Source organism: Onthophagus taurus, chromosome 8, assembly GCF_036711975.1.
Source record: "Onthophagus taurus isolate NC chromosome 8, IU_Otau_3.0, whole genome shotgun sequence".
Lineage (NCBI taxonomy): Eukaryota > Metazoa > Arthropoda > Insecta > Coleoptera > Scarabaeidae > Onthophagus > Onthophagus taurus.
Window position 1 is genome coordinate 6017574 of NC_091973.1, and position 15610 is coordinate 6033183.

At 30.4% G+C, this 15610-nt stretch overlaps 1 protein-coding gene across 1 annotated transcript; it reads right to left on the minus strand.

The window, feature by feature from the left end:
- Positions 1-3657: 3657 nt before the first annotated feature.
- LOC111425545 (probable cytochrome P450 6g2) lies at positions 3658-5322 on the minus strand. The gene is made up of 3 exons (XM_023059644.2): positions 4858-5322; positions 4170-4809; positions 3658-4118 (listed from the first exon to the last, which is right to left on the minus strand). The coding sequence occupies exons 1-3, from the start codon at positions 5275-5277 to the stop codon at positions 3682-3684; spliced, it is 1497 nt and encodes a 498-aa protein (XP_022915412.2). The 5' UTR covers positions 5278-5322; the 3' UTR covers positions 3658-3681.
- Between the last annotated feature and the right edge of the window lie 10288 nt (positions 5323-15610).

Consider the following 15610-nt stretch of genomic DNA (forward strand, 5'->3'; position numbering starts at 1 on the left):
TATAACAACGTTATTAATTTTTTACTAATTATTATAATGTTATTTGTAAGGATAAGGATTTTGCAGTGATTAATCGTGGGAGGAGCGGTGGGGTTTTGCTTGCACTAAAACACCATACCATTTGACATTATCGATACTAGTCATCTTCGTGCAACAGTACCTATGATAGATTTAGTAATCTGTAGGTGTCTTATTAATGACAAGTCTATTTTAATTAACTAGTCTAAAATGAAGATGGCAGAATGGATTTGTTGATCTCTAATGCTGACCTGAATTTTCACATAATAAGATCTGATAATCCATTTGTACCAGAAGATTCTTATCATCCCAGTCTTGAAGTGGAGGTTTACTACTCTACTCCTACCAATCAACAGCGGTTCCCATCTTCTGATAATTTACAACTCATCGAGCAAATTACAATGCATTATATGATCACTTCTTTAACTATGATTGGTCTTTTGTGCTTTCCCATACCGATGTCAATGAGGCATATTAATATTAAAAAACGACATTAAGTATCGTAACAACATACAAGATACCATCAAAACAAATCCGTCCAGTATATGGAATTTTCTCCGAGCTAAGAAATGAGAGCAATGTTCTTGCTGATCCTCAAGATATTGTAAATGCTTTTGCTAACATGTTTTCTGCTGTTCACACTGTATCTACTGATCGAACTTTCACTGAATCTGATTTCAATCCGTTGCCATACTCTTTTCATCCCACTACAGAAGAGGAGCTAATTAAATTAATGGCAACATTTTCTAATAAGCATACTGCTGGAGATGATTTGTTGCCAAGTTTTATAGTCAGAGACTGCCGTTATATATTTGCTTGCCCTCTTAAATTTATTATTAACTTGTCCATTACGTCCTGTGAATTTCCTGAACGATGGAAACGATCAAGAATTGAAGGGCTCGGTGCAAAAAGCGGTCATATCCATTTTTTCAAACTTTACAGTGTCACTAAAAAACTGTTTTCTAAGTTATAACATCAAATTAATGCCAGCTCCATTTCTAATGCAACTTCCAGTTTACAACGGTGGAGATAGCCATTTCTTTACACCAAACGATGCGCACTGCTGAGTAGGGCCAAGTTCAGGCAAAAAAGCAATTTCATCAAAAAGTGGAGCTGACCGGTTTTTGCACCGAGCCCTTCAATTGTGCCCTCTCAAACTATAGACTAATTTCGATAATTTCCAATTTTGCTAAACTATTTGAAAAGTTAGTATATTCTTTTATGTGTTTTATGTCCTTATGTTTTAGTTTTTGAGAAAACAATATTTGAAGTTTTGATAATTTGCAATTTTCATCGATAATTTTCAAAATTCGCTAAAAAATTAATTGCTTGTAGGACCCTTATGGAAATATCACCAATTATTAATGAAAGTATCCTAATTTTAATGCAACAAGCCGTTTTGAAAAATCGCTTTTAGTTCTTGAGAAATAAATGTTTGAAATGATCGACAATTTTTTCGAATTTTGCAATTTTCGCCGATTAAGTTTTAAAAATTCGTATAAAATCGATTTCTTGGAATATGAGTATGAAAATTTCCCAAAATGTTAACAAAAATGTGCTCTTTCTAATGAACCAACCCGTTTTGAAAAATAACTTTTAGTTTTTGAGAAAACAATATTTGAAATTTTGATAATTTGCAATTTTCATCGATAATTTTCAAATTTCGCCATAAAATTAATTTCTTGAAGGATCCTTGTGGAAATATCACCAATTATTAATTAAAGTATCCTCTTTTTAATGCAACAAGCCGTTTTGAAAAATTAGTTTTAGTTATTGAGAAATAAATTTGTGAAGTGATCGACAATTTTTTCGAATTTTGCAATTTTCGCCGATTAAGTTTTAAAAATTCGTATAAAATCGATTTCTTGGAATATGAGTATGAAAATGTCCCAAAATGTTAATAAAAGTGTGCTCTTTCCAATGAACTAACCCGTTTTGAAAAATAACTTTTAGTTTTTGAGAAAACAATATCTGAAATTTTGATAATTTGCAATTTTCATCGATAATTTTCAAAATTCGCTAAAAAATTAATTTCTTGAAGGATCCTTGTGGAAATATCACCAATTATTAATTAAAGTATCCTCTTTTTAATGCAAAAAGACGTTTTGAAAAATCACTTTTAGTTCTTGAGAAATAAATTTTTGAAATGATCGACAATTTTTTCGAATTTAAAATTTTCGCCGATTAAGTTTTAATAATTCGTATAAAATCGATTTCTTGGAATATGAATATAAAAATTTCCCAAAACGTTGATAAAAGTGTCCTCTTTCCAATGAACAAACCCGTTTTGAAAAATAACTTTTAGTTTTTGAGAAAACAATATTTGAAATTTTGATAATTTGCAATTTTCATCGATAATTTTCAAATTTCGCCATAAAATTAATTTCTTGCAGGATCCTTGTGGAAATATCACCTATTATTAATTAAAGTATCCTCTTTTTAATGCAAAAATCCGTTTTGAAAAATCACTTTTAATTCTTGAGAAATAAATTTTTGAAATGATCGCCAATTTTTTCGAATTTTGCAATTTTCGCCGATTAAGATTTAAAAATTCATATAAAATCGATTTCTTGGAATATGAGTATGAAAATTTTCCAAAATGTTAATAAAAGTGTGCTCTTTCTAATGAACCAACCCGTTTTGAAAAATAACTTTTATTTTTTGAGAAAACAATATTTGAAGTTTTGATAATTTGCAATTTTCATCGATAATTTTCAAATTTCGCCATAAAATTAATTTCTTGTAGAAATATCACCAATTATTAATTAAAGTATCCTCTTTTTAATGCAACAAGCCGTTTTGGAAAATCACTTTTAGTTTTTGAGAAATAAATGTTTGAAATAATCGTCAATTTTTTCAAATTTTGCAATTTTCGCCTATTAAGTTTTAAAAATTCGTATAAAATCGATTTCTTGGAATATGAGTATGAAAATTTCCCAAAATGTTAATAAAAGTGTGCTCTTTCTAATGAACCAACCCGTTTTGAAAAATAACTTTTAGTTTTTGAGAAAACAATATTTGAAGTTTTGATAAAATTACCAGAAATTATAACCATAATGACCGGATAGAAATGCTGGATAACCAGATATCCGGGTTTTCGCAAAATCACTAATTTAGACGATTGTGCGATTGAATTACATACGATTAGAACGAAGTATTTTGTTCATACTTAGCACGAACGATAGATTCCCGAGAATACGACATATTCAAAAAACCGTTTAAAATCTATGTATTAAGAAATACAATTTTCTCGGAAATTTCGATAACTCCGAAGCTTTTAATTGGTTTCACCAACAATTATAACGATAACAAGCATATAAATACATGGTGTGAATGCTTCCACTTAATACATTAATAATTTTAATTGAGTACTTCATACATCTTGCCAAGGTAAAAAAATTTTTTATTGAAATTTCTTTATATAAATTCCCAAATAACTTCGAATCGTAGATGGATAACAAGAAGGGAGAGAAAGATGGAGATGAAGCGGCAAACGCTGATCGACAAAGATTTATCTTAAGAATGATTGTTAGGATGTACTTGGATTGGTTGCAATCACAGGTAAGGTATTTTGAATTTATTTTGAGTTTGGTGGTGAAAAAAATGTTTTTAGGAAAAGAAAGAAAGAAAATAATCAAATAGTTAATATGAAGAATTTATTATTTAATTTATTTTTATAAAATTAATCCATAATCGCCCTTTCGCGGCAAGTATTACCCCGAATGGATCAAGTTCCACCGGCATTTTAGTTTTGTCATAATTTAATTTCATATTAAAGTTAGATACGAGTTTTAATAAAGCGATTTTTGATTGTAACAAAGCAAATTTTTGTCCTATACAAATTCTGGGGCCATCTCCAAACGGCATATAAGTGTATTTAATAATTTTTTCTTTGTTCTCCGGTAAAAATCGTTCTGGTTTAAAGACATCCGGCTCTGGAAAATATTTTTCGTCGTTTTGCAACGCATAAACTGGGATAACAATGGGTAAACCAATTTCTGATTTAAACTCGGACGATTTTGTTGTTGATTTTGGGAATGTGTACTCTTGAGTGCATACTTTTGTTAACTGTGGAAATGGTGGATATTTTCGTAATGACTCTAAAACAAAATAATTTTGATAAAACAATAATTTCATAAAATCAAACTAACCATGAATCACGGCGTTTAAATATTCCAGACTTTGGACACCTTCAAATGTTATAACCCCGTTGCAATCGTTTAGGTATTTCTTAATTTCTTGTCTTAAATTTTGTTGCACATCCTCATTCTTGGCTAATTCGTAAACCATAAAATTCAAGGCGCTCGAATTTGTTCCAAAGCCATCGATATAAACACCGCCGACTTGAGTCATTATATTCTCAATCGACATTTTTTTGCCCCGAAATTCTTTTATATGTTCGAAAAAATCGTTTCTTTTTAAATTCATTTCCTCTCTGTATCTTTCAACATCTTCAATCATTTTCTTGTACAAATTTTCTAAGGATTTCGAAATTAATCTTAATGAAATTACCTTCGATAGCCAAGGCATGACGAATAAAGCTATCACTTTCAATCCATTTTTTTTGTTTGGTTCAAAAATTGTTTTTCCCGCATTCCTCAACTTTGGTTCTTCACTTGTGAACGATTTCGCATCAATTCCTAAAGCAACGGATGTTACAACGTCAGTCGTATATCGTGCCATTAACTCCAAAGCATCCATACAATACATTTCTGTTTTATTTAGTTCACTTTTAAGATATTTTACCATTTTATCACCTACCTCATTTATTTCAGGAAACATATTCTTAACCTGGAATCAAATTAATCTTAACTTTTGCGATTTAAAATTTTTTTTTACCTTAGATCCGGTTAAACTAAGTAAATGTTGAGTTCTAATGTCTTTCCAATCACTTCCTTTAACAACAAAAGGATTATTTCCAAAAATTACATCGTCCTCTTTGTTTACATGAATATCGTTATCGTGAAAACTAGAAAAATTCTTCACTAAAATTTCTTCGACTAATTCTGGATCTCTAATCAAAACGCCAGGTCTATTCATCAAAAAAATCCCAACATAACGACAATTTTCGAACTTTTTGTAAATTTCCGTGAAAACCATGGTCAGAGATGATCGTAAAGTGACGAATTTGCTCATGTTTCCGAACGGGAAAATCGGCTCCGGTCCGGGAATATTTAAATTTATCCATTTTTTCAAAGTTTGCTTTTGATAAAAGTAATAAATTACTCCAAGTAGTAATGAAAGAATTAACAGCGACATTATTTCACTTCGAGTGATATTAAACGACTGAAACCTTTCTGCAAATAACAGCTTAATATTGATAATTTTGTTTATGAATATGAAATATATTGCGTGTTTTGATGACACGTGAAGTAATGGTGACCTTAAACAATTCGTTTAATATGTTTCAATTGGAAAAGTAGACTCTACATATATATATTGATTCCTACAAGAAAAATTAATTTGGAAAATAAAAATACAATTTTTTTTTTTATTTATTTGAAGTAATATAGTATAATAATAACGTAATAAATTATGCAATTTTGTTGTTAAATTTAATTTTGTTAAATTGTTATGATAACCTTTACGTCTTTTGAGAACTATTTTAAATCAAATTGCGAAATTAAATTAAACAAAATTTTTCAAAAGCTTTTTTGTAATTTTTTTGTAAAGCTGATAAGATGATGTTGATTTAACTAACGAAGAGAGAAGAGGATACTTTAATTAATAATTGGCGATATTTCCACAAGGATCCGTCAAAAAATAAATTTAATAGCGAATTTTGAAAGTTATCGATGAAAATTGCAACATCGAAAATTTTATCAAAATTTCAAATATTATTTTCTCAAAAAGTAAACGTTATTTTTCAAAACGGGTTGGTTCATTGGAAAGAGGACACTTTTATTAACACTTTGGGAAATTTTCATACTCATATTCCAAGAAATCGATTTTATACGAATTTTTAAAACTTAATCGGCGAAAATTGCAAAATTCGAAAAAATTATCAATCATTTCAAAAATTTATTTCTCAAGAACTAAAAGTGATTTTTCAAAACGGCTTTTTGCATTAAAAAGAGGATACTTTAATTAAAAATTGGTGATATTTCCACAAGGATCCGTCAAGAAATAAATTTTATAGCGAATTTTGAAAATTATCGATGAAAATTGCAAATTATCAAAACTTCAAATATTGTTTTCTCAAAAACTAAAAGTTATTTTTCAAAACGGATTGGTTCATTAGAAAGAGCACACTTTTATTAACATTTTCGGAAATGTTCATATTTATATTCCAAGAAATCGATTTTATACGAATTTTTAAAACTTAATCGGCGAAAATTGCAAAATTCGAAAAAATTCGCGATTATTTCAAAAATTCATATCTCAAGAACTAAAAGTGTTTTTTCAAAACGTTTTTTTACATTAAAAAGAGGATACTTTAATTAATAATTGTTGATATTTCCATAAGGATCCTTTAAGAAATTAATTTTATAGCGAAATTTGAAAATTATCGATGAAAATTGCAAATTATCAAAACTTCAAATATTGTTTTCTCAAAAAATAAAAGTTATTTTTCAAAACGGGTTGGTTCATTAGAAAGAGCACACTTTTGTTAACATTTTGGGAAATTTTCATACTCATATTCCAAGAAATCGATTTTATACGAATTTTTAAAACTTAATCGTCGAAAATTGCAAAATTCGAAAAAATTTTCGATCATTTCAAACATTTATTTCTCAAGAACTAAAAGCGATTTTTCATAACGGCTTGTTGCATTAAAATTAGGATACTTTAATTAATAATTGGTGATATTTCCACAAGGATCCTTCAAGAAATTAATTTTATGGCGAAATTTGAAAATTATCGATGAAAATTGCAAATTATCAAAATTTCAAATATTGTTTTCTCACAAACTAAAAGTTATTTTTCAAAACGGGTTGGTTCATTAGAAAAAGCACACTTTTATTAACATTTTGGGAAATGTTCATATTTATATTCTAAGAAATTGATTTTATACGAATTTTTAAAACTTAATCGGCGAAAATAGCAAAATTCGAAAAAATTGGGGATCATTTCAAAAATTTATTTCTCAAGAACTAAAAGTGACTTTTCAAAACGGCTTTTTGCATTAAAAAGAGGATACTTTAATTAAAAATTGGTGATATTTCCACAAGAATCCTTCAAGAAATAAATTTTATAGCGAATTTTGAAAGTTATCGATGAAAATTGCAACATCCAAAATTTAATCAAAACTTCAAATTTTATTTTTTCAAAAAGTAAAAGTTATTTTTCAAAACGGGTTGGTTCATTGGAAAGAGGGCACTTTTATTAACACTTTGGGAAATTTTCATACTCATATTCCAAGAAATCGATTTTATACGAATTTTTAAAACTTAATCAGCGAAAATTGCAAAATTCGAAAAAATTATCGATCATTTCAAAAATTTATTTCTCAAGAACTACCGTTATCCGGTCGAATTTAAAAAAATGGCCGGATACCGGATAGTTGCCATATATCCATTTCACCACTAGTTGCCATTAATAATTTATAAAACGAAATTCCTCAAATTTTCATACTTTTCTTAATATTTACATATCCGAGAGCAAAAGTGAATGAGAGCAATATTAAGAATAAAAAATTAATAATTAAAAAAAAATAAAATAAAAAATTAATTAATAATTAGCTACAACTGTTCTTCTAAGCTTTTTATTCCGTTTGTGATATATGATGTTGATATAAAAGCAGAGATAAACATTTATTCAATACCTTTATTAACGAATTGTAAATAATACATTTATTTTTTAGATGAATTAAAGACTTTCACAAAATTTTCATGGCATTTTTAATAACATATTAATTTCTCACAAAATATATATATATATATTAAACCTATGTAGTTATATCTTTAATATATCATACGGAGTGAAAGAAGGTGTCATATTTTAAACTAAGGACACTTCCTTCGCTACCGTACAACAAATTAAGATTAAAAATTAATAATTTTTAATAAATTTTAGAAAAATTTAATAATATAATATAGCATTCCAAAATTAACTTAAATATTGCAGTTATTATATCTTTAATGTGTCGTACGGTGTGAAAGAAGATGTTATATTTTAAATTAAACACGCTCCAGTCACTAACGTACAACAAATTAAGATTAAAACGACCACGTTGGATTTGATTTCGATTTGATTTGAAGAAATGTAAACTAAAAACAGAAAAAAAAACATTAATAATATTAATAATCCATAAAATATTAGTTTAATTAGCTCACAACTAGAATAGTCATCTTATCAGTCCATCCAGTTAATCAGATTGGTGGTGCCAGGTGCTGAAGTTGACGCATTCCAAAATTGACTTATATATTGCAGTTATTGTATCTTAATGTATCGTACGGTGTGAAAGAAGGTGTTATATTTTAAATTAAACACACTCCAGTCACAAACGTACAACAAATTAAGCTTAAAACGACCACGTTGGATTTGATTTCGACTTGATTTGAAGAAATGTCAATTAAAACCACAAAAAAATCAGGGAGACTGATTTCCAGAGACTGGAAAGGCAAGAAGGAGATTGGTAATAGAAGAAAAACAGTGAAGAGCGACTGGAAAAGAAAGATTAAGACCTGGATGAGATTAGGAAAAATAGAAGCAAAAGTCTCAATAGAGACTGAAAAGTAATTAATGTAACATAAATAAGTAATACAACATATTTTTGTCACCAAAAATAGCTTTCTATTCAACATTAGGTTGTAGTATTACTTTATGATGCAAAAGCATAAAATTCCTAAGCTTGGGATTTAAGACTTAAGACTGGTAGTACAAGAAAGAGACTGGAAATAGACTAATAATAAGAGAAGGAGACTCAATAGAGACAGGAATGAAACAAAATGGATTGAGCAGAGAAGTCAGAGACTGGAAAGAGATAGATATTAGGAAGAGATTGGAAACAGATCGGTTATCATAGAAAGAGCTAAACTGGCAGATTTAATACTGACTAATAATAAAAGAGTCACCAGTACTTTCTAAAGTTGATGCTTTCCAAAATTAACTTAAATATTGCAGGTATTGTATCATAATGTATCGTACGGTGTGAATGAAGGTGTTATATTTTAAATTAAACACTCCAGTCACACCCGTACAACAAATTAAGATTAAAACGATCACGTTGGATTTGATTTCGAGTTGACTTGAAGAAATGTTCACTAAAAACAGAAAAGTAACATTAATAATATAAGAAAATAAATAATAACGCATAGAATGTTAGTTTAATTAGCTCACAACTAGAATACCCATCTTATGATTCCATCCGGTTGATCAGATTGGTGGTGCCACGTACTGAAGTTGACGCATTCCAAAAGTAACTTAAATATTGCACTTACTGTATCTTAATGTATCGTACGATGTGAAAGAAGGTGTTATATTTTAAACTAAACACACTCCAGTCACTAACGTACAACAAATTAAGATTAAAACCATCACGTTGAATTTGATTTCGACTTGATTTGAAGAAATGTCAACTATAAACAGAAAAAAAAACTTTAATAGTATTAATAATCCATAGAATATTAGTTTAATTAGCTCACAACTAGAATAGTCATCTTATCATTCCATCCCGTTGATCAGATTGGTGTTACCAGGTAGTGAAGTTGACGCATTCCAAAATTAACTTAAATATTGCAGTTATTGTATCTTAATGTATCGTACGTTGTGAAAGAAGGTGTTATATTTTAAATTAAACACTCTCCAGTCACAAACGTACAACAAATTAAGATTAAAACGATCATGTTGGATTTGATTTCGGCTTGATTTGAAGAAATGTCAACTATAAACAGAAAAAAAACTTTAATGATATTAATAATCCATAGAGTATTAGTTTAATTAGCTCACAACTAGAATAGTCATCTTATCATTCCATCCCGTTGATCAGATTGGTGTTGCCAGGTACTGAAGTTGACGCATTCCAAAATTGACTTATATATTGCAGTTATTGTATCTTAATGTATCGTACGGTGTGAAAGAAGGTGTTATATTTAAAATTAAACACTCTCCAGTCACAAACGTACAACAAATTAAGATTAAAACAATCATCTTGGATTTGATTTCGGCTTGATTTGAAGAAATGTCAACAATAAACAGAAAAAAAATTTTAATGATATTAATAATCCATAGAGTATTAGTTTAATTAGCTCACAACCAGAATAGTCATCTTATCATTCCATCCCGTTGATCAGATTGGTGTTGCCAGGTACTGAAGTTGACACATTCCAAAATTGACTTATATATTGCAGTTATTGTATCTTAATGTATCGTACGTTGTGAAAGAAGGTGTTATATTTTAAATTAAACACTCTCCAGTCACAAACGTACAACAAATTAAGATTAAAACGATCATCTTGGATTTGATTTCGGCTTGATTTGAAGAAATGTCAACTATAAACAGAAAAAAAACTTTAATAATATTAATAATCCATAGAATATCAGTTTAATTAGCTCATAACCAGAATAGTCATCTTATCATTCCATCCCGTTGATCAGATTGGTGTTACCAGGTACTGAAGTTGACGCATTCCAAAATTAACTTAAATATCGCAGTTATTGTATCTTAATGTATCGTACGGTGTGAAAGAAGGTGTTATATTGTAAATAAAACACACTCCAGTCACTACCGCACTACAAAGTAAGATTAAAACGATCACATTGGATTTGGTCTCGATTTGATTTGAAGAAATGTCAACTAAAATCAGAAAAAAAATCTTACTATTCCATCCAGTTGATCAGATTGGTGTTGCTAGGTACTGAAGTTGATGTATTCCAAAATTAACTTAAATATTGCAGTTATTGTATCTTAATTTATTGTGCGGTGTGAAAGCAGTTGTTGTATTTTAAATGAAACACACTCCAGTCACTACCGTACTACAAAGTAAGATTAAAACGATCACATTGGATTTGGTCTCGATTTGATTTAAAGAAATGTCAACTAAAATCAGAAAAAAAAATCTTACTATTCCATCCGGTTGATCAGATTGCTGTTACCAGGTACTGAAGTTGACGCATTCCAAAATTAACTTAAATATTGCAGTTATTGTATCTTAATGTATCGTACGGTGTGAAAGAAGGTGTTATATTGTAAATAAAACACACTCCAGTCACTACCGCACTACAAAGTAAGATTAAAACGATCACATTGGATTTGGTCTCGATTTGATTTGAAGAAATGTCAACTAAAATCAGAAAAAAAAATCTTACTATTCCATCCAGTTGATCAGATTGGTGTTGCTAGGTACTGAAGTTGACGCATACCAAAATTAACATAAATATTGCAGTTATTGTATCTTAATGTATCGTACGGTGTGAAAGAAGGTGTTATATTTTAAATTAAACACTCTCCAGTCACCAACGTACAACAAATTAAGATTAAAACGATCATCTTGGATTTGATTTCGGCTTGATTTGAAGAAATGGCTACTAAAAACTGAAAAGAAAATCTTATCATTCCATCCGGTTGATCAGGTTGCTGTTACCAGGTACTGAAGTTGACGCATTCCAAAATTAACTTAAATATTGCAGTTATTGTATCTTAATGTATCGTACGGTGTGAAAGAAGGTGTTATATTGTAAATAAAACACACTCCAGTCGCTACCGCACTACAAAGTAAGATTAAAACGATCACATTGGATTTGGTCTGGATTTGATTTGAAGAAATGTCAACTAAAATCTGAAAAAAAAATTTTACTATTCCATCCGGTTGATCAGATTGGTGTTAGCAAGTACTGAAGTTGACGCATACTAAAATTAACATAAATATTGCAGTTATTGTATCTTAATGTATCGTACGGTGTGAAAGAAGGTGTTATATTTTAAATTAAACACTCTCCAGTCACCAACGTACAACAAATTAAGATTAAAACGATCATCTTGGATTTGATTTCGGCTTGATTTGAAGAAATGGCTACTAAAAACTGAAAAGAAAATCTTATCATTCCATCCGGTTGATCAGATTGGTGTTGCTAGGTACTGAAGTTGACGCATTCCAAAATTAACTTAAATATTGCAGGTATTGTATCTTAATTTATTGTGCGGTGTGAAAGCAGTTGTTATATTTTAAATAAAACACACTCCAGTCACTGCCGCACTACAAAGTAAGATTAAAACGATCACATTGGATTTGGTCTCGATTTGATTTGAAGAAATGTCAACTAAAATCAGAAAAAAAAATCTTACTATTCCATCCAGTTGATCAGATTGGTGTTGCCAGGTACTGGAGTTGACGCATTTCAAAATTAACTTAAATATTGCAGTTATTGTATCTTAATGTATCGTACTGTGGGAAAGAAGGTGTTATATTTTAAATTAAACACACTTCAGACGCCACAGTACAACAAATTAAGATTAAATGAAACAAAAATGTATACAGGTGTCCCATTAAGGGTATAGAGCGGCTGTATATCGACAACGGTAAAGCCTAGAGGTTTGGGAAAAAATCCTTATAGGCAAACTGAGCAAGAGAAATAGCTGGAAACGATGAGCTATAACTTTGACAACATCATTTAATAGCTTGGATAATTTTTACCGCATCGCTTTTGTTTTGCGATATTTTTCATATCTGTCATAATGCGTTCTCAAATGTTTACATTTCAATATCTCCTGGACCATTCAACCGACTTGAATATTTTCGGTGTTGTTTGAAAGAGCATTTTATGCTCCTTTTAAAGATATTTTCAGTAAGATCGTTTGCTTTAAAACAACTAAGGTAGACGGCGTTATCTGCAGTGATTACATACTTTTGTGATTTTTGAAGAAAAGTTAAATGGAACGGTACTATTTACTTCACAGATGCTTAGTCACCTTAAAATTTACTAAATATTAGTGAAAACCGCATCTCGATGTCGCCATCCGTTCTCGAATGAATATTTTTCATATAAAATGCTACCCTTCCTCGGCCGTAGTGGTCTCTTCCGATTCTTTGCGCTCCGATAATAAAGCCCTTCTTTCTTCTTTAGCCATATCTGTGACGTTCCGCTCAGCGAATTTAACGCGGCGCGCAACGGCTTCTTCACAAAACTTATAGCAGGGCCTATAACAAGACTTGAAGCTTCCATTATCTTCATCATGCTGCTGTAGCCATCCTTATAGTAACAAGTAGCCAAGTCTGTTGCTAGATCGAGGACTTTTTGAGCAACTTTCTGAGTAAAGCCTCCGATGAACCTGGTTAAAAGTCTTCTTTGCTCAGATCTTCATAGATAGGCTTTATAGCTTCGAAAACTTCAATGCGCATCGGCGGCTTATGTTTATGATTAGCAACATCATCTTTGGCGTGCCCTTTTTCGTAAGAGCACCATGAATTTTCGCCGGCAGGACAGAAATAATGCTGTCGTTGCCCAAATAGCTTTCTTAATTTCTTCTATCGAATATTTGTTCCTTATTGCTAATTCCTATTATTGCCTTTCGTCTTTTTTTAAGTTACACAAGCGTGTTCCACACATTCTTTCTTAAATACAGCAAAATTTTCGTATGGTTGACAATCTTGAATTCCTTTAAATGTTTTGCTGTCTCCGTCATAATAACGATATTTTATTGCATGCAGTTCTTCTGGGCGAGAGAAACATTTTGATGATTGAATCCACTTCCATTTTACTGGATGATCCCTCATGGTTAGCTTAACATTCGTTTGCGTGATTTTCTATCCATTCTTTATACTCAGTAGTTCCTTCTGTTTTTTTCAGTATTTGCATGATTTGCAATATTTAGATTTAACTATTACATCTAATACTTTTCCTGTGTGCCAGCCAATTAACGAAGCAATTCCAAATAGAGAAGAAAATCCTCGTTTACGCCATCACCAAATACTGTCAAGCCGTCATTTTGCCCATTTTCTTCACTGAGTCCCTTTTCCGCAGCAGCCGCTTTTTTCTTTTTACAATAGTATAGTAGAAAGAGTGATATATTGGAGGCGGCAAGTTCATGAAAGCACAAAATTTTGTTATACATTATTATTTTGCATTCTTTGCACACTAATATTTCAGACAAAGTAGAGAAAACGATCAGAAAATCTATGAAACGGTACTCGAAGGTCGAAGAAATATTGATGTCATAGTCATCATGCGACTTCTTCAACTTCTATGCAGACTCACGTTTTAATTTTTCTTTTTCAATATGTATTTATTCTGCAGCTTCCTCCCTTTAATGTTATTTCGAGAAGCACGTGTTGATAAATCATGGGAGGCTTTTTTCCGACTTAAATACAATTTACTCACTCATTACACGAAATTTTTAAGTACCTGCTAAACAGACGCGTACGATTGTTCAATTGTTTGAAAATATAAACAATTGACTTTCGAAATAATAATCTGACAATACCTAAGTGCCATCTATATTATAATAGAGGAAATTATATTTAACCGTTGCATTAAATTATATCACTATAATGTAATTAATATCATTTTAAATTATTGCCGTTTGAATTTCGTTTTAAAACCTAAATTAGTGAATTAAGTTAAAAAAAATCGAATTTTTTAAACTTCAGGGGTGGCGTTACCCCTTAATCAATCTTAAAAAGAAGTTGTTTGGTATTTGTGTAAGTTGTTATTATGCTGAAAATACCTACCACAATATTGACAGTCCCTAAGTCAACATTATTTTAAAATACAATGTTAAGACCAGGAACTGTCTAATATGTAGAAGGTGATTACAATCATTTCAATCAGCTCGACCTCATCAGGTAAGCTCCTTATCACGTTACTCCAAGAGCGCAACGACATCTTCATTATCAACCTCCATCGACTTGCCTTCCTAAAGTAATAATATTTAAATCAGTAAAGCAATCCGTTCAAAGTTTTTCCAAACATCCTATCATTCTAACTATCAGGGGAAATGATCATTCTAACAGCATCGAGAACATTAAACTTATTCCTTCTTATTCTTGGCTATTCTTAAATTTGTTGGTGTGTCTGAGAGTGCTGTTTCTTTGTTTAAGAGTTATCTGTTTGATAGAACGCAGGCGGTTAAGGTGGGATCTTATTTACAATCTATACCAGCAATTTATTCTCAAAGTTAATTCTTCCCAACTGTATCTAGATTTCCTGCCTGGTGAGCAATCGGAAGCTTGTGATAAAGTAACGGAGGATTTAAATAACTTATGTATGGAAATTAAGAGACCTGCTCTTTTGGTCAACCCTGACAAGAATTAATGTATTTTATTTACTAAAAAGGGTAGTTTATTTGTTAATAAGGATGATATTAATATTAGGATGCTTAGAGTACAGTTAGGACTAACCAATTCAATTAATTTGTTATGTAGGCGTGCTTATGGTTCCCTTGCTTATGGTTTAAAAAAAATCGAATTTTTTAAACTTCAGGGGTGGCGTTACCCCTTAATCAATCTTAAAAAGAAGTTGTTTGGTATTTGTGTATGTTGTTATTATGCTGAAAATACCTACCACAATATTGACAGTCCCTAAGTCAACATTATTTTAAAATACAATGTTAAGACCAGGAACTGTCTAATATGTAGAAGGTGATTACAATTCGTATTTGATTTTAATTTACACATATGAAGATAAACGCACTCTATGAAAGAATAAGCTAAAT